The following is a 19506-nucleotide window of genomic DNA, read 5'->3' as shown; positions in this document are numbered from 1 at the left end:
AGGAGGGCAACAAAGCTGGTGAAGGGTCTGGAGGGTATAACCTATGAGGAACGGCTGAGGGAGCTGGGGTTGTTTAGCCTGGAGAAAAGGAGGCTGAGGGGAGACCTTATCACTCTCTACAACCACCTGAAAAGAGGTTGTAGTGAGGTGGGGGTTGGCCTCTTCTCCCAGGCAAGTAGCGACAGGACTAGAGGACATAGCCTTAAGCTGCATCAGGGGAGGTTCAGGTTGGACATTAGGAAAAATTTCTTCACAGAAAGGGTTATTAGGTGTTGGAATGGGCTACCCAGGGAGGTGGTGGAGTCACCATCCCTGGAGGTGTTTAAGAGAAGACTAGATGTGGCACTTAGTGCCATGGTCTAGTTGACACAGTGGTGTTAGGTCAAAGGTTGGACTCGATGATCCCAGAGGTCTCTTCCAACCTGACTGATTCTGTAATTCTGTAATAGGAAAACATCTACAAAACCCCCTGCATTTTAAAATTTTACCATTATGTACCAGATAGCAAAATCCTAGCACTTTTATTTTCTTAACCTCACATTGTATCGGTATATGAACAGATTAGCACATCATTCAGTGTAAGGGGTGTTACAGTGCCCTAAGATGTTTTACTGAGCCTTGAAAATGTAGAATTCCTTTGGCTTCAGCTGGAGCGTTATTTTAATAAAGATTGGAATTTAGAATTTCAGAGTATACGAGAAAAAACTCTGTATAAATATTTATTACAGGTGACATAGATCATCACTAATGTTTTAGGGAAAACAACCGTGAATCTGTGCAATAGTCATTTCTGGTGAAGAGAAGAGGGCTTGACGATGCAACGTCTTTGAGGCTGGATTATTTAATATGGTGCAGACGTACCACAGATGAGTATTTACTTATTTACTCATGGGCGGTTGCTGCGAGCCCCCCCAGAGGAAGGCTGCGGCGCGCCGCGGCCCGAGTGCAGGGCTATTACCCCCACCGCCTCACACCCGCTGCTCGCGGCTGGGCCAAACCCCAAGGGCAGACTGACGTCAGGAGTTCGCAGCCAATCCCCGAGCCGGAATTTGAGAAGGGGGCGGGTCCCGCCCACCTTCATTCTACGGCCGCTCTCGCCCTCGATGCTTTTGGTCCCTTTGCAGGCGCCGTAGCGGGCAGCTGGGCCCTGCGTGCCGGCTGCCTCTCGCGCCGCCGCCATGGATTACCGGGCGGAGGCGATGAGCCAGGTCGTGCCCGGGCAGTTTGACGATGCGGAGAGCTCCGACGGGTAGGAGGCGGCGGCGAGGGGCCGGGCCGCCCTGTGCCGCTGGGAGGCGAGGCTGGGAGGGCTCGGAGGGAGGCGCCGGCCGTGGGTCCCGAGCGGGTCCCTCAGGCCCCGTGGGAGCCGCCGGTGCGGGGGGCGGTTCGGGTGGGTCTGTCCCCGGGCGCGGCCGGCAAAGAACGGCGAGCGGGGCGGGGAGCAGGCCTGCACGTGGTCTGGCGGCGGGGAAGGAGGCCCTGCGCGGGGTGCCCGCCTGAGAACGGCGGGGGAGGGCGGGTGCGCTGCCCGAGCTGGACCGGGACGCGCGAGGAAGGCTGCGCGCGGCCCCTCCGCCGCTTGGTCACTTGTGGTTTGTACTTCAGCGCTGGAGCGGGCAGGCCCGCCTGCGCGGTCGGGGCAATCTCACCTTGGCCTTATTCGATTGTTAGTGAACATAGAATCACAGAGCAATTTGGGTTGGAAGGGACCTTAAAGATCATCTAGTTCCAACCCCCCTGCCACGGGCAGGGACACATTTCCTCTAAACCAGGCTGCTCCAAGCCCCATCCAGCCTGGCCTTGAACACTGCATGTGAAGCCGCATGAGAGGACAGGCAGTTGCTTAAGGCAGCTAATCGCTTTGACTCGTTCTGGAATCAAAACACATTTTCTGTTGCACTGGAAGCCTAGAGCTTTTTGTATGTAGTGGGGAGTGAATAAGGAATGGTCTTGTGTTATGCGTTCAAGCCATTTTCTTTCCAGTTTACCATTTATTTAATTAAATGTCAAATGCCTGTGGAGAATCTGCTTTGGGACATTCTTGTTCTGGCAGAAAAATGTGTCATACTTCAGATGTCCAAGACATGAGTCAATCAAAAGGGTTCATTTCTCCCACAAATTCTTTTTTAGGCCTAACTTTTTTCATGTAGGTTGTGCTGGTGCCCTGAATTACCAGCAGGTTGGTTGTCTGCCTCCGGTGAGGTTTTATGTGGTACCTTGTCAGGTGGAAATCTGCTGTGGCAGCAAGCAGAGCGGTTCATCTCAGGTGAAGGACCCAGCTGGCCTGCTCTGGGGTGTTCATCTGATTGATTGGAGTCAGAGGGATCCAAATATGTATAACAGCAGAACAAGTTAGAAGGCAGCACTGATGTCGTGAAGAAGATAATTTAAATGTAGTCCATCCTTTAAAGGCAGTGATATCCTCATATATGCTTGCTTAAAAGCAAGTGAAGTGAGAAACATCTCACAGAGAGCTACCCTTGTGAAATCATTTGTTGGGATAAATGTGTTGAATTTTTGATGACCATAGCAATCATTTATAGCTATATAAATCTCTGTATTTGTTTGAAGTGAATTTACGCAAGACACAGAAATAGCTAAAGAAGGTGAGGTCACGGAGAACTGCCAGTCATACATGTGCAAAGAAGTTAACACTGAGGAAGGAGATGATGATGATGACAACGATGATGAAGAAGAAGATGAAGACTGGGACTGGGATGATGAGATGGGAAGGCTCATGAAGCGCCACAATACTGCTGGTGGATGCAATCCACAGGTATGTTGAAGGCTATTTTGTGAGCATCAAGGTGCCCAAGAGCAAATGGGGCTAACCTGGAGGCTTTGTTCTTTGTTAGTGTTATGTTGAGCATAAAAGGAAAGAGAAATTTTTCTGCGAGAGAATCCCCTTCCTTTGAGTCTGTTCTTTTGCCATGCTGTGTGTGTATGTGCGTTGTACCTAGAGTTCCGCTTGGTTTCCTTGTCTCTAAACCCTATTGCTGGATTCTTTTTGTCACTGCCATTTTCCTTCTGTTCCTTACCTTTCTCAGCTTCTCTTTCTTTGCCCACTCTGATCTCTGCTGACGTTGCTTACCTTTTGGTATTTGTCCTCTGTGTTTTTGAGCATCTTTCCCCTCCTTTCTATTTAATTTTGAGACTGTACCTGCTTGTCACACCCAGGGTGAAACAGGTTATGTTTTGGACTAATTGTGAAGGCAGCAAAAGAAAGCATTAGACATAGAGGGAGGTGCTAGAAGTGGATTAGTTTAGAGTGTATGCTGTTGGCATAGGAACGCTGGTGTTGTGCAGAATGAAAAGCACCAGTGATGTGAGAACTAGGATCCTTCTTCCTCTCAACTTGGACACTGGACTTTCAAAACCTCTTTTTTCTTATTGATCCCAACATAAGAGTAGTGGAAATAAATTAGAGTGGTGCTGATCATGGCGTATCATGTCTGACTCAGAGCACTTGTCCTGGGTGATTTTTTTTCTTGCCTTTGTTTAGAGGTTTATGCTGTCCAGTGTTGGTGAAATCGTGTTCAGATATTAATTGTGTTTGGCAAAGACTATCTGTAAGAAAAGATATCATCTTGGACAGTTTTCTCTGTTCATTACCTTCTCTTTTTTTTTCTATCATTTTTCTCCTTGTTTCTGTCTGTTCTTTCCCTTCCTTTTACAGATAGAAGAAGTGTTAATATGAGAGACTTGCAGCTCAATTCCCAGACTAAAAATAATCCTCAGTTGGGGCAATTTTGGAATTTAACTGATGTGTCACCTGTATTTTCTTTTCTTGAATTAAGTAAAATCTGATGTTAATCCATATCCATTTCCTCACCCTTTCTGGTGTTCTGTTTATAGCACTAGGCATAGGCATTTGAGCTGACTTTTCCAATGATATTGTCTGTATTTCAAAGGGCTATCTAGAGAAGGCAACTTACATTAACAAATCCTTTGTTTCAGGCAAATAGACAGACCCCTAGTTGCTATTCAGCAAAAATGTCTACCCCCACAGACAAGGCTTTAAGGAAGTTTGAACATAAAATTAATTTAGGTGAGTATAATTGCAATTTCTTTTATGAAAACAGATACCACTCTGATGTTCCCAGACTAATTCTGCCTACTTCAAGCCAGAATTCACTGGAATGGCAATTAGCCATTGCCAGACAGATTAAAAAATGGCTTTTGCGTACTTGAAGTTGCCCTTAGTCTCCAGTAACCAGCTGTCATACCCCTTTCTCTCCCCCTTTAGAGCCACAGGGTTGTTTTGGTGGTTTGTTTGTTTTTTTTTTTCCCTTTCCCCTTGACTTCTGCAGACCACATAAAGTATTTCTTCCCTAGCTTTTCTGTAGGAGCAACTGTTTGGCTGGAGGGAGGGTATCAGCTCTCTGTTGTGATGTTGTTGGTCATTCTCAAAGCTGCTGCCACAGCTAAATTTTCTAGACGATTGCAGTCCCCTGTAGTATTAGGGTGGTACATTGTGCAACAGTTACCTCACAGAGGTAGAGTTCCTGTGGTAAGTGAAGAAGCTGCTGCCCTAGATAGCGTAGTTTGATGTTTACCATGCGATGGAAATGGCTGTTGAGCTCATCCTGTTAGGGCTAGATGTAGCTGTGGTGGGGGCCTTTTGGCAGGGTAGTAAACACAGGTTGTGTTTTCCTTCATAACGAAGCGGTTCTAAAATGAAGGTTCAGAAGAGTAGTGCTGGTATATGTAGCCAAATACAGCTATTATACATTTAGCAATTAATCAAATACTGCTTTAAATACATCATGAGGAGAGAATCCTGGAGTCTGTTGCATATGCTGTTCAGAAAAATGGCATTTGATTGTCATAAGAGAATGGTGGACAAATTCAGTGGTGAGATGTTGTCCAAAAGGCAGTACTTCGGGATGGCATTGCATCTCCAAGTCTGTGGGACTGCGTCACTCATCTGTGTTGTTACCTTATAGTCCTTGAAATGTAGACAGAGTGGAGTGCTGGGTTAACTCTGGTATGCAGCTGAGCTTCTGGGCTTGTTAAAGAGTTCCACCTGTGTTTGAACTTTGTGTTGTGACATATTGGTTGGCAGCAGAATTGCAGGGGTAATTCTGAACATAGGAAACCTCTTTGATTTTGTTGGGGTTTTTTTTCCATTTCTTATGTGTTTTTCAGATAAGTTGAATTTTGATGACTCCGTTATAAACCGAGTCACAGAAAAGTCTAGACAGAAGGAAGCAGACATGTGAGTATTACTCCTGGTTCTATTTTCATTTAAATAATTTGAACCCAGAAGAGTAGTTCTTATTTCCTGGTGCGATCCTGAGTTTTGAATAAACTTATTAAGAAAACCAAAATTTGTAAATAGTCTGCGTGCAGTTTGCTTCCTGGTCTTAAACTTTTTGGTTTCCAGATCAGTTGCTTAAAGCATTCCAAAGTTTTGATGCTTCTGTCACTGCTGCTGGTAGCACATCTGATTGTATTGGTGTAGTAAGGCAGCAGTGATAGGTGTCATTCCACTAGCAAAATACTATTTTATCTCTGATACTCTTTTTCTAAACAGAGGTCCTTAAGCTTTTGGACTAGAAAAAAATACTGGAAGCCTTTTGAAGGTTCCACCTGATGATTTGGTGAGGAGAGGTACCTTTTTTAAAAAAAATGTATTTTTTTTTAAGCCTGCAGCTTATAGCCCTAAGTTGTTAAGACAGATATTTTTTTCTCCTGAGTGAGCATAATTCATCGGAGAAAAGAAGGTGTCTGTAAAAGTGAAGGGCACTGATGTTTATGGGTTTCTTTTTTTCTGCCTGCAGGAGAAAACGTTGCTTTTGTATGACCTAAAAGCTTACTTCTTGAGTCTGTTGTGTTTTCTTTGATACAGAATGTTATGTTTTACTCTGTCAAACTACTGAACCCATGTGTGGGATTGTGTCATTTTATTTTCACTTCTGCTAGGTACCGTGTCAAAGATAAGTCAGACAGAGCAACAGTAGAACAGGTAAGTCCTTAATGCATCAAATTTCGCTTTTGACTGGAACAAGTAATGTGGAATTTTGGAATCAATGATAAAATGGATACTGTAGGAACAGAGTTTTGCCTTGGAATTCTGTTTCACTTGTTATCCTGAACAGATGGGTTGTTTCTTTGTGTTTATTTCTTGTGTGAAAGTTGTACTTGCTTCCATAAATATTTTGGAGCTCATTTTTGTGCTTAGCATTGTCATTTGATTGTATATACAATGCAGAATTCCATCTGAAGCTTTTATTAAATTCCAAAGAAAATTTTAAAATGCTGGGTTTGCTTTTTTCCTTTTTTCTTCTTTAGCAAGACTGAAGTATTACTGGCCCAAGGCCACATAGCTGCTTTATTTCAGTTATGTTAGCTATATATTAAGAGAAACCTTATTTTAACACATTTCATGCAACTGTGGGCAGGAAATTATTCTCTTATATCTCTTGTAGAGCTAGCTCAAGGACATATGCTTAGCTTAAAAAATCATCGTGAAAGAAAAAATGAAGTCTCATTCTAGAATCATGGCAAAACTCAGAGTGGCTCCCGTTTGGGTTATCATTTGATCCTTAAGAACAGTCTGATGCTGTGGGTCCTTTAACATGCGACTGTATTAGTAGGTTTTGTCCTCTTCAAAGAGAGCAATTGTGCTGACTTTTCTGTATTAAATCTGAGGTGTTGGATCCAAGGACCCGAATGATTCTGTTCAAGATGCTAAGTAGAGGTGTCATATCAGAAATCAATGGCTGCATCAGCACAGGGAAGGAAGTAAGTTTTATTACAAATGACATGATAGTCTTTTTCTCAGCAAGCTAGGTGGAAGCTTGTGGTGCTCAGAAGATATATTGACTGCTTGGTTTTAGTACTATTTTTTTTGTGTTGATTGATCAGTAGGAAGTTATTTTAAGATAAAATGCAATTTATGTTAAAGGAAACAAGTTTCCCAAGTATGAAAGATTTCTCAGAATACTTAAATGTTATCTTAAATTTGTGGATCTTGTTAATTGTATGTTACAAATGAAATTTTTGGGAAGGGTATGTGTACACACAGTATTCAAAGAGTACCTGAAAAACATACAAACCCAGGTAATTCTTTCTTCGTGTGAGACTGTCTTGCATGCAGATCAGACCAGCTCCACATGTCAGCAGACATGGGAGTATCTAAATGGTATAACAAAATTCTGTTTAAAATACTATTAAACCTTCATTGCTTTTACAAAACTAGCATGTTTGTGTGCTGTTATTATCAAGTAATATTGCAGATAATTAAAACCAGACCTCAAATTTCCAAGCAATTAATAAATTGGTTTTAGAATGCCTAGTCCCTAAGCTGATCTGGTTTTCTTCCAAGTCCTCGGATGCCGATTAAAGGCATACTTTCACCCTGTGTAGAGGTGTTCAATGTGAGATATTTGGCCAATGCTTTAGGGCTTAAATAGTGCAGACACTCAAACTAACCCTTCACACAAGGGCTTGTTTCAGCCTCCAAAATGTGGATGAGGCAGAGTTTTTTTGTGCGTCATTGTTTTTGTCCTATATGCATTGTCACACCCCTGCCCAGTCATAGGTGCTTCACGTAAGCTGTGTCTGGTAGAAAAAGAAATTGCGCTTGTAGGCAGTCTCACTCAGCTGGGTGCCATACAGGGGCTGGGGTGAGATCAGATCTTTTTATCACATCTTTTCCAGGTGTCAGAAAGAGAAGAAGAGAGGAGGCTTTGTTCGTTTAAAGAGTTTTTCCTTAATATTATTTCTTCCTTTCGTAATCTGATAGGCTAATGTATATCATGCCAGTACTGCGAATGGAGAGAACAGAGCAATAAAGATTTACAAAACCTCTATTCTGATGTTTAAAGATCGGGATAAGTATGTAAGTGGTGAATTCAGGTGAGTTTGACTTCTGCCTGGTTTTACTGGGAAAGAGGTGTTGTTTGAAAGGTAGTAAAATCACCGATGCTAATACTGCATTGATTGGCTGAGAGTCCCTGGTGTCTTTTACTTGTTTATTTAAAGATTTCGTCATGGATATTGTAAAGGCAACCCAAGAAAAATGGTGAAGACGTGGGCTGAAAAAGAAATGAGGAATTTAATAAGGTGATTCTTCCAGTTTTTATTTCAGCATGCAAAGGTAACTGAAACTTTATGTTTATAGGAGGTGCTCTGCTATCGCTAGACTGGCTATCACTACCTTTTAGGGTCTCTGGAGTATTCAGGAAAGTGTCTTAAGCTTCCCTGTGGAAGAGAAAAGAAAGGGGAGGGAGGAATAAAGATATTTTTTTGTCTTGCTGCTCATGCTCTAAGCTCTTCAGTGCCTGAATGCTCTATCTGATGTGACTGAAAAGTGAGGAAAAGCTAGAAATAGCAGCTGCTGAGTAACAACACACTGTGTGATATAGGTTAATCTAGGATTAACCTGAACTGTGTAAAGGTTCTTTGTCCAACACAGGAATGCTTAGAGAAGGGTCAGAGCCAGAGTGGTTGTGACTTTTTGTATTCATTTCCTAGTTGTTCTTCACAAGTGAGAGTTTCCTGAGTAGAGGAGCTCTTATTGTGTATTATGTTTAAAGCAACAGAGCTCCTATAGGCACTAGTGCAATGCGAATAGTAGGGTTTGGTTTTATTTTTTGTGGCTTTGTTCCCGTGTTACAGGTTGAATACAGCCCAGATACCTTGCCCAGAGCCAATTATGTTAAGAAGTCATGTGCTTGTCATGGGCTTTATTGGTAAAGCTGATAGGTAAGTATTATTAGAAAATCAAATATTTTTTTTATTAGTAGCTTTCCACAACATTTTATTAAAAACAAATAAACCACAAACCAACCCTCTGAATTTACCTACTCTTACTTTAGGCCTGTAAAATTAACGTGTTACTCTTACACGTGTATGTGACCTGTAGAATACACAGACATTTGCCAGCTACCTCTGCAGACAACCTGCATGATTCTGAAGCCTCAGCTGTGTGCAAAATGAATCCATGAAGTGGCTTGACCAGAGATGAAGGCTGGAAAGTCTTGCTAATCATACATGAAGATAGCTCATTGTTTTGTAGTACAAACATTAATGTAGCATGGTCCAAATTAGCTCACGTCAGAAACAGAGCTCCAGTATCTTTGGCAAGCATATACCAAGCTTTGCTGCCCTTCATGCTGGCTCTGTGCACTTAGCTGCTCATGCTGACTTGCCTGACACAGTGAGCAGAAGGATCAGGTACAGCAGTTAAAGGATTTGCAGGTGGTGTCAAGAAGGAAAAAGTATTCACTGTCTGTGACTTGTGTTGTAATTTCAAGGCCCGCTCCTCTGCTGAAGAATGCTCAGTTATCTGACTCCAAAGTCCGGGAGCTGTACCTGCAAATCATCCAGTACATGAGAAGAATGTACCAAGATGCCAGACTTGTTCACGCAGATCTCAGTGAATTTAATATGCTGTACGTTTTTAAACTTTGCTCTGAATTGTGACATCTAAAAATGTATGCATTGGCAACCTCTATCTGAGAGTACTATACCTTTAAGGGAGGGTGGGGTCCTTTTTGCAACTGGATTTTGTAACTTATGTAATTAATTATGTAGCTTTTAACCTAGATCTGAGCTTTCTCTGTTTAAAAAAAAAAAGAAAAAAAAACACAAAGAAAAAAAAAAACACAAAAAAAATCCAAACAACACCCCCCCCCAAACAAACAAGAAAAAACCTCAACTAGAGAAAAAATTAGTAAAGTATAATTCCCCTCCCCCCCCCATCCACCCCCCCCCTGCTTTTTGTGTTCACAAGAAGACTATTTCTTTAAAGCTTAATAATACAGCTTGTCTAGAGGAGGGAAAGGATTGACCCCAAAAACCCACTCTGGCCCTAATATGCGAGGTGTCTGCTAGAGAAATATGTTGAGATTGTTTGCTGGTTCTGAAGTTTGAAGCACACTTTGTTCCCTGCCCCTCAATAATCTCCCATATAACAGCGGTGGAGTCAGCGCAGCGCTCTGTGTTTGTCTGCAGGTACCACAGCGGGGACGTGTACATCATTGATGTGTCTCAGGCTGTGGAGCATGACCACCCACACGCGCTGGAGTTCCTGCGAAAAGATTGTACCAACGTTAACGGTGAGTGGGCTGCACTTCAACTCTTGTTCTGATAGCTCGTTTATTTAGGAAGGTGAACTGTGTTCACCTATGTTCTTTCAAGTATAACTGACTGTAGTAGCTGTCAAACTTCTGTTGAAATGCTCCCTTTCCTAGGTTCTCATGGCTTCCTCAGGGAGCAGCGTACTACTGTGCAGAGTTCAGAAGAGTGTAACCTATTTTGCTAGAAATCATCTGGCCAAAATGAGCCACCTGGCTGAATCTCAGGTTTACAGTAGGTCTGATATCAGTCCCAGACTGATTAGAGAGAGCAGTCCCAGCCTCCAGCAGCGCCCACCCGAGTCTTAACTTCCCTTACGTAAAGGACTGCACAGGCATACTGATGTGTTTCCTTCTGTGAATGGAATCCACGTCTGGAATTCCTCAGCTGGCAAGAAGTTATCCTGTGTTACGAAGTTCCCTCCACTTACTTGTCCAGGTCAGCTGAGAGGATTGAGGCATAGATTAATTTATGAGAGATGTTATCACTTGTCATAGTATTTTGATAAACAAGGTACCTTTATGGTATTTTTCTCTTGAAAATTTGGTCTTCATGTGTGAGTATGCGTGTTATGTAACTGACACACACCTCGTGGCAGGCTATGTTTCTTTCTGAGGACACAAAATCTGCAACTGCAGTCTGCTTTTCTCCCTCCTATCTTTTCAGATTGACTTTTTTCTAGTTTTACAGGGACTCTTGAAAGTCTGTGGAAAAAGAACTGTGTGCGTTTGAATGCTACGTGTTTGTTGGTACCCAGTATGCTATTTTTCCCTTGTTGCTTTTCTGTTCATGGATTTCTAATAACTCCCTTCCGACTCAGATACTTGCACCCTTGCTCTTTTTTCATGTCTTTTGGCTTGTTCTCCCTAGATATTCTAGTGCGTCAGTGAGTTGCAGTGGTTTTGGTGTGTTTTGTTTGTTTTCTGTCACTGCAACTTTCTCTATGTAGTCCTCCTGCAGAGGCTCTGAGAAACACCTTGCTTTACGCTCTGCCCTAGCTGTGATCATTGCAAAGACTTGTGGTTCCATGGGCACAGAGAGCTGCCTCTGAACTAATTTTTCTTGTTCTTTGTATGATTAATTTCTCATGGTGAGAGATATTCTGAGAACTTTAGTAGGAAACACTCATTAAAGTGGTCTTCAGTGTCTTTCACTGCTGTTTTTCAGTACAGAAGTTCAGCCTTCAAATTTGGTTATGCTTGACTCAAGAAACCAATTCTGAGTGTAGTACTGAGGAAATTCTAATATGTTAAGGTGTCTTCCTTTTTAGGTGGATCATAATTAGTCTGTACTGTGTTTCAGTGGATACTTCTGTTTCTCTTTGGCCAAAGTTTGAGGTCTACCTTACTAATCTTTGAAATACATTTTTTATCTTAGTCATTGCAAATACTACACTTGTCTTAAATTGTTTACTTCTTAACCCCTACTCTCTTATGTCTGGCTCCTGCTGAAATTGATTTGGCTTTTATATTTATCCAGTTTTATTCTCCTTTCAGTATTTGTTGCATCTGGAAGATGAACAGTTTTATTACAGATGGCCAAGAGTCATCTGATAACTAAACCCAGTATGGTGCAGTACATGCTGCTGAGACTTTCCCAAGTCATCAGGGCCATTGGCTTGCTGTAACTGTCACTTTAACATCACAGCTGCATATGTTACACAAAAACCTAAGTAATTATGTCTCTGCCCTTGCTTCCTGGTAGACTTTTTCCAGAAGCACAATGTTGCGGTGATGACTGTGAGGGAGCTGTTTGAGTTTATTACTGATCCTTCTATCACAAGCGAGAACATTGATGACTATCTGTCTAAGGTAAGACCTCATGGCCTTGTTACTTACGTGGGAAGACTTGAACAGTAAGATCAGATCTAGTTCCAGCTCCTTCATCTCACTTGCTCTTCATCCTGCTATTGAAGGAAGCTGGTATATGACATTATGTTATGCCAGTGCTTCAAAGATGCATGCAGGTCTTTTCCATTTATACCATTATAGGATGACAGCACTTTCATTCTATGTTTTCTCAAAAAGTCTAATCATGACAACTCAAACATCTGCTTCAGGTGCTACTAAAACCAGGCTGCTTTAAATTAGTCCTTTTTGGCAAGGAGATGCTCTGCAGAAATATAGCTGTGCTTATATAGAGAATGGGGTTAGGAATGCAGGTTTGAGCAGGGTGAGCTGAGGGAGGAAGAGAATGACTCAGGCAGTGTTATTCCAAGGTACGTGGTCTTGCTAGCCAAATAGAGCTGCTGGCAGAACATGTTGATTCTAGGAAGAGGTAAACTTACTCGGTGCTGCTAGCAGCACCCATGTGTTTCATCTCTAGCTGCCAGTCCTCTGGTCCCAGTTAGATGTCCCTTTAAAAAGGGAGGTGGAAAAAAAGAAAAAGCTTTTTAAGTTAATGTAAGATAAATGGGGGCCACATATGCCATGGTCAGAGTGGAGATTTGATGTGTCATTCCTGATCAAGACCATGAGGCAGAGACTGAGTGTGGTCCAAATACCAGTACAGCATGGGGATTTCCAGATGCTGTGTACTTTCTGTTATATTGGAGGTTGAATAAGACAGAGCTGTGCTATGTGGTTCCCCTTGTGCTCCTCTGGCTTGCTCAATGTGCATGAGAAGAGCCAAGTTCCAAAACTGAGCACTGCTGACCGTACTCTCCTTGCACTGTTATGTCCTGTAGTCGTGCTGGGCCTGCCATAATTTGGTCTGGAAGGAGCAGCAAGCATCTTCTCCCGCTATTAATAAAGCAGATCTGCAGTTTTAAGTGGGGATCATGTTTCGGCTTTGCAGAAATGTTGGTCACCATTAGGTGTCACTCAAGGCATTGCCATAGAGAAAACTGGAGCATTTGTGAGTGACAGTGAGGAGTACAGGGGGAAATACAGATGGGGATGGTTAGTTGGATTAAGTGATGCAATTCTGAACAGTGATAACTTTGTATTGTTTTATATTTCTTTAGGCAATGGAAATAGCATCAAAAAGAACAGAGGAGGAAAGATCCAGTCAAGATAAAGTGGATGAAGAAGTAAGTGAGGATTTTTGTTCCTACAATGAAATTTAATATTAACTTTGGCTCTTCTAAACATTGAAAAATATTCGATTTGTTAGAATGCACAGTTGATAAGCAAAACATTGTTTGTGATACTAAGATGTCTTGAACTAGTTGAGATGTGAAGTATTAAGGGATGCCACGTGTAAAAGCTGCCAGTGGTAAGGTGTTAGAATCACAGAATCACAGAATCACATTTGTTAGAAGACAAATACTCCATTTGCTAAACCAATATGTTTGCTTGTAGCTAGGTCCCTTGATGTATCTTCCAGTTCAGCTTCAGTTAACAAAAAAAAATGAGTAGAGAGATCTGATCATGCCAGTGTTTTTGGACCAGTGATAACAGCAGCAGGAGAATACACATGATATTTAGATACGTGCATTGACCAAATTGCCCATCTAGCTCTAGTCACAGTCTAATTCAGTTCTTCCACATGCTGTTTCTCTCCCTTGCTTTCACATTAAGTGAAGCCATTTCAAGTCCATTACAGAAAACCGCTAACGTTCAGGAAAGGCTTGATGTAAAGATAAAACAATTTCTATCTTAGTCTTATCTCACTGTTCCAGAAGAGTTTAAAAACCAGCAACAACCAAAAAAAAAAAAAACAAAACCAAAAAAACCAGCTCTGTGTTGAGCAGAATTTGTATCGGTGAGAACGTATTTGTACTGGTTCACATGGTGTTTATCTTTGGTGTCAATACTACTTGATTTATCAAAGGCTTTTCTTTTTCTCTTGGAGTTCTGCAGGTTTTACTAACTGCTTCTGGCTCAAGCTTGGCCAAGGAAAGATTTTTTTGTTTCCTAAGATAATTCTCAACACACAACTTCTGAACTATAGGGTCAGATGTTAGTGTTTTGTTGCAGGCCCATCTTTTGCAAACTAGTTATTCCTTTGCTTATATAAAGGTACTGACCTGTAAGAGAAGTGGTTTAGTAGCATCTAAGTTCAGCTTATTTCGCTTAGACTTCTCATGTGACCATGGCTAGTTTGTGTCACTTCCTTCACAAAAGAGTAGCACTGATAAGTACCTTACATACCTGAAGCTCTGTGGAGGTGCTTCTGCCCTTTGCAGAGCACTTAGGGTAGCAGTTATGATCATAAAGTGTACTGAATTTGTGCTGGGTTTGAACTGATACAATGGGAAAGAGAAGCAAAATACTTCTCTGTGATCTGGTAGTGACTTAAGTTTGCTGGAGGACTGTTTCAAAAAGACTGCATAACAAACTTTAAGTATGTTGTTGTTGATACTGCAGTTACGTTTTACTGTACTATACTGCTGGAGGAACCTTTTTTGAGTTGGACTGTAGGTTGAAGCAGGTATTATATAAAGAGATTAAGTTTCTAATGGTGCATTTTAAGTTACCTCCTGAAGGCATTGTAAACAATCACAACAAAAACATTAGAGAAAATCCTTAGAATACAAAACCTTAGGACTCAAATAGATTAAGAGGAAGTTGGAAGGATTGGAGAAGTTTGTAAGTGGCCTGGTGGCAACCATGCTAAGGAAGAAGCCTTATTAGTCATGATCTATCAATAACGTGTAGGTTGCATGTTAAGTCCACTTCTGCAAAAAAGAAAAAGATATGCTGCAGTTCAGATGGTAGTGGATGACTGCCGTGTTCATTTTGAGTTTCTCTGAGCCATGGAATCCTTCATGATTATTATCTTAAGGATGAATAATTAGGAAGGAAGAACATCGTGAAACTATATGTAAATTAGTAAGTCTTTGTTTCCTTTTACTCTGCTAGGTGTTTAAGAAGGCTTACATACCTCGAACTTTGACTGAAGTTAAAAACTATGAGAGAGATGTGGATATAATGATGAAACTGAAAGAGGAGGACATGGCGTTGAATGTTCAGCAAGATAATGTGAGTAGACATGCTGAGGCACTGCAAAAAAGAGGGAGGGAATATGAATTTTTCTTACTGGAAACTGATAGCAGCAAACAAAAACAGAAGCCTTTTTACCAGGGCGTGGAGTACTGAATCTAGTGTCATACTTTAAAGTCATCTGGTTAGTACTAGTGCTAACGTTGTGGGTTTTTTCCTGGGTTTTTGTTTTTGAGAGAGAGTTTTTTGAGATAATTTGCTCTGGGCACGAAGATTTAAGACTCATATTTTGATAACGTAATTTTCTTTGTCTCTCCTTGGGTGTAGATTCTCTACCAGACTGTGACAGGACTGAAGAAGGATTTGTCTGGTGTTCAGAAGGTGAGAGGGTCTTTTTGAAATCCTTCATTTTAGCCGTTTTCAGAAGAGCGCTTATAAGGAGTACAGAGAATGCCTCATCTTGCAGCTGACACTGTGAAAGAAGCCTCTTGTCTGCAGAGTGACCGTTTATGTCCAGGATGGGTCTGGCTTGACAGTGTGTCTGCACACCACATGAATTGCTTCCCTGCACTGTGGCTGATGCTGGGTTGCTTGAGAATGAAGTGATAATCCTTGCTATGGCCATGATCTCTAAAGTTAAGGTGGAGAGAAGGGAAGGCGTTTTCCAATCATGGAAAATGTAATTGATGAAACTTGTAGTCATGCTACAATTTAAAATATGTTCAGGGTAGCTTTGTTGTAATTGTTGTGTAAAGAACAACCGTGCAGTATAAAGCATAAGATACTATGTCTTTCTGTATTTGAAGTACTTGACAGTGACACTTCTGTAGAGTACGTTGAATAAGAAGTTGGGTACAGATCAGTCTGTAGCAATATAATTCAAGGCAGAAGCCCTATGTGGATTCCTCCTCCTTCCTTTGTAAATGTTATATAGCAGTGATGTAGACTGTTTTAAAATGGAAATATAAATATGGATGGGAACAGACTGTGTCACAGTCTCCAGGCTTGTTTAAGAATAAGTGAGTTTTCCAGTGTAGATATTTGTGTTTTCAATAAAGCCTACATACAGTGTCCCCAAGGTAGATTTGGGTATGATCCAACTACAATTAAAAATTGGCTTTCATATATGTTAGCAAATTGCTGTTTAACTTATGGAGATTAGTTTGGGAGTGCCAGTACAGCTGTGCTGTGAGCCCTGACCTAAAAGATTCTGTGCTGTACATTCTAGATTCTTTCTTCTTTGGATTAATCTACTTTTCGTTCTTCTTGAGACTAAGTGGTGGCTGTAGTAAAGAACATGGCACAAGCTCGCTCAAGAGTTTCTCTCCAGCACATTCTGTTTTGGTTTATATATATACACATATATATGTATGTGTGTTTGTAGATATTGTTGTTAGGCTTCTTTGTTTTGGTTTGATATAATTCTCTCTTGATAAATCTTGCAGATTCCTGCACTTCTTGAAAAGAAGGCAGATGAGTCAGAAACGGACTCTGATGATGATGGTGGCAGCTCACAGGACTCCGATTCAAGCTGTAAAGAATCTGTACATCCCAAAGATAAACGTGCTGAAGTTAGCATGGACAAAAAGGTCAGCTGGTCAGGAATTGTTTATTCTTCCCACCTCTGCCTGTGTGACAGGAAAAAATCCAAACTTAGTTCTGAGTGGTTCTTGCTATTTCGTGTCTGAAACAAGCTACAAGCTTTTCCTGTTGCGGAGAATGAGAGCAGAGAAAGTGAATTTCATTATGGATGCTTTATTAATGGTGTTTTTATGTAGAGGAACATGTAACATAGCTCTCTGTAGCCTAGACAAAGCTAGAAGAGAGATCTCTGCAGGGAGTTCTAAGGCTATGCAAAGCAGAATTTAGTGGAGCCTGGGCAGCTCTTCAGTGCCTCTGGCTACTCTTCCAGGCTTTGGTGTTCAGGTTTGTGGTCGTGGTCCCTGATTAACCTCCTTTCGTCCAGGGAACTGAGACCACTTAATCTGCAGAACTGGAGACTTGGTATGAACATTGTCACCATAGCGGCTTTTGCAGTACCATTAGTACAGACTGGCTAGCTTTGCTGTGGGCAAGAGATGCAACGCAGTCATGCAAAGGGATTATGGTTTGGGGTTTGTTTGGGTTTTTTTAAGGTTTCATTTTCCAAACTGCCGAACAAGTATGCTCTGCTTTGGTGAGGCTCTTCTGCAGAGTATCATCCGTGGGTGAGAGCCTTTTGGCAGCCTTTAAGGTTCTGTGCAAAAGAAGGATGAAACTTGCTGGGCTTAAGGGGTTCAAGATTTGGGGATTTGCTTGTTAGGTTTTTCTTCCTAGGAAAGGTAAGTTAATACATTCCATATCTGAGAAATAAAAATGCAGTGCTCTACTAGACACTTTCTACCAGTCTAGAGCTGCTGCCTTTCAGACATGAAGCAGGGAAGTCTTGGTCACTTCTCATCCTTATGGATAGGTTTTAATTTGGACTTCTTTTTTTGTGTAAGATGAAGTTTTTGGTAACCTATGTGTTCAGCTGTAGGGGGAACAACTGATTAGCAGCAATTACTTCCACCCCACACCTCATTATGCTGACTTAGTGTTTTACAGTTGAGTGTAGTCTCTTCACTCTCTGGCACAAATTATAGTGTATTGCAGTAGCATAGCACCCTTTCTTGCCCGTCCTGATGATCACCTTGCTCTGAGTTGCCAGCAGTTACTGGATCAGTATTTTTGCATGACATATAGAAATATGTACTATAGTAGCCCTGTGAGTAGCAGAAAACCTAGATCAGGCATCCTGTTTTAGTCTTAGGTGTAAATAGCATGAGTTAAGAGTGCCTCTTGTTCCCTTTCTTCAAAGGTCGCATGAAACTCAGGTTTTAATTAGTTTGAATTTTGCCTTGTCATTACCAGTGTGCAGCTCTTAGCTCCACCTCCAACCTATACTTCCTTTTTCCTTTCCCCTCACCATTCCTATTGATTTTTTTTTTCTTTATTTCTTCCTCTTGATAACCTCATTTTTATGTGGTGTATTAACTAACTTGTTAATGTAACAATTGATTGACCTGCTCAAAATCTCTCCTTCCTTCTGGCTTTAAATGAATGGTGTTTCATCCTTTACAGGAAAGGAAAAAGATGGTTAAAGAAGCCCAAAGAGAGAAGAGAAAAACCAAGATCCCAAAGCATGTGAAGAAGCGGAAAGAAAAGACTGCAAAAACGAAGAAAGGCAAATAAAATCAGCTTTGGCTTGGGGAAAGGGGTGATTTCTTGTGGGATATTTAGTCACCATCTTTTTTTGTTCTTTTTTTAAATTAAAAATCCTTTATTTATGTACATACAGTATTAACTGTGAGGGTGGTTTTGTTAATAACACGGTGTAATTGTTTGAACAGAGTATGTGCTGTGGGTTTCTCAATAGGAAAGAATGAGTTTAACAAGTGTGCATGTTAAAATCCTTTACCTGTGCAGGTTTAACCTGTTGTTAAACTTGCATTTATTTGTTCCTGGGGTCTTAGTTCCCTGCCTCACACTGCATACAAGCTAGTTCGGTTTGTTCCAACCGATTTGATCCAAACAGATTCTTGGAGGAGGAATGGCGGCTGAAAGGCCCATGCCTTCTGCACAGTATGGAAGCAAATTGAGCTAGCTGTCCTCTGCTGGCTGTCACAGTCACCTGTGGATAACCCTGCAGGCATTGTGCCTTTGATGCAAGCACAGGGAGGCAGCACCTTTGGTATTTTCTTACTGAAAGCTGTTTTATGATTTGGGAGGCAGCTGTCCTCATTGCCCAGTGCTCTTCTGAAGCAATCGGGCAGGCATACCCAAACAGACCAAATCCTGGGTTGTTTTTGTTTCTTGGATCCCAGCATAGGGCACTGTTGTTCTTAAGAGTATTGTGAACCAGCTGTTTTTTAAGCTGGTCAAATGAGTGTCATCTTTGCCATCAAGATTAATCATGTGTGTTCAAATTCAAGGCTGTGTAAAGGCTTGTGGCAGGACCTTTCCATGGTGTGGCTCAGCATTACCAGTCCATGTTGTGCTAAGCTGCCCCAGCTCCTTATTAGGGAGAAGGCAGAGCTCTGCTCATAAGGGACCCGCTTGGGCTGGGGCAAAGGTGCCGTACTGAAGACAGACCACCTTCTCTCTTGGCAGCCGCTTTGGCCACTGAGCTTGACAAGTCTTGGGAGAGGTGTCCTCCTCAGGCTATAGCACATCAGCTCTCTTTTCCTACTGCCTGCGGTTTCAGAACTCCCTGTGGCAGCACAAAGAAAGGTTCTGATTCCAGTAAATGTCTTGATACATTCTCCCACATTAGGGGTGGAGTTGATGCCCCGGGGTTTTACGCTTACAGGACATAAATCCTCTGATGACAGAGGACAGCTTTTATCCATCAACAGATATCCAACGATGATGGGTTGGCCAGGGGCAGGGCGAAGCTTCCTTCTCTCTGCTCCTCACCTCCCACACCCAAAAGAGAGATGATGTTGGCCAATTGCACATGTGGTTGCACTCCCCAGTTTGATCCTCACAACCTCTTTGGTGCTTTTGGCTAGAA

General features: G+C 41.8%; 1 protein-coding gene across 1 annotated transcript; it reads left to right on the top strand.

The window, feature by feature from the left end:
• The first annotated feature begins 1128 nt into the window (after nt 1-1128).
• RIOK1 (RIO kinase 1) lies at nt 1129-18293 on the top strand. The gene is made up of 17 exons (XM_068396570.1): nt 1129-1249; nt 2572-2776; nt 3958-4048; nt 5149-5218; nt 5926-5968; nt 6655-6747; nt 7751-7863; nt 7990-8070; nt 8626-8712; nt 9264-9401; nt 9964-10067; nt 11791-11897; nt 13052-13117; nt 14892-15011; nt 15300-15353; nt 16418-16561; nt 18075-18293. Exons 1-17 carry the CDS (start codon nt 1179-1181, stop codon nt 18183-18185), a joined length of 1698 nt encoding a protein of 565 aa, XP_068252671.1. The 5' UTR covers nt 1129-1178; the 3' UTR covers nt 18186-18293.
• Nucleotides 18294-19506: the final 1213 nt, after the last annotated feature.

This window comes from Nyctibius grandis, chromosome 3 (assembly GCF_013368605.1).
Source record: "Nyctibius grandis isolate bNycGra1 chromosome 3, bNycGra1.pri, whole genome shotgun sequence".
Lineage (NCBI taxonomy): Eukaryota > Metazoa > Chordata > Aves > Nyctibiiformes > Nyctibiidae > Nyctibius > Nyctibius grandis.
Note: the sequence above shows the minus strand (reverse complement) of the source record. Positions and strands in the feature narration are given on the sequence as shown.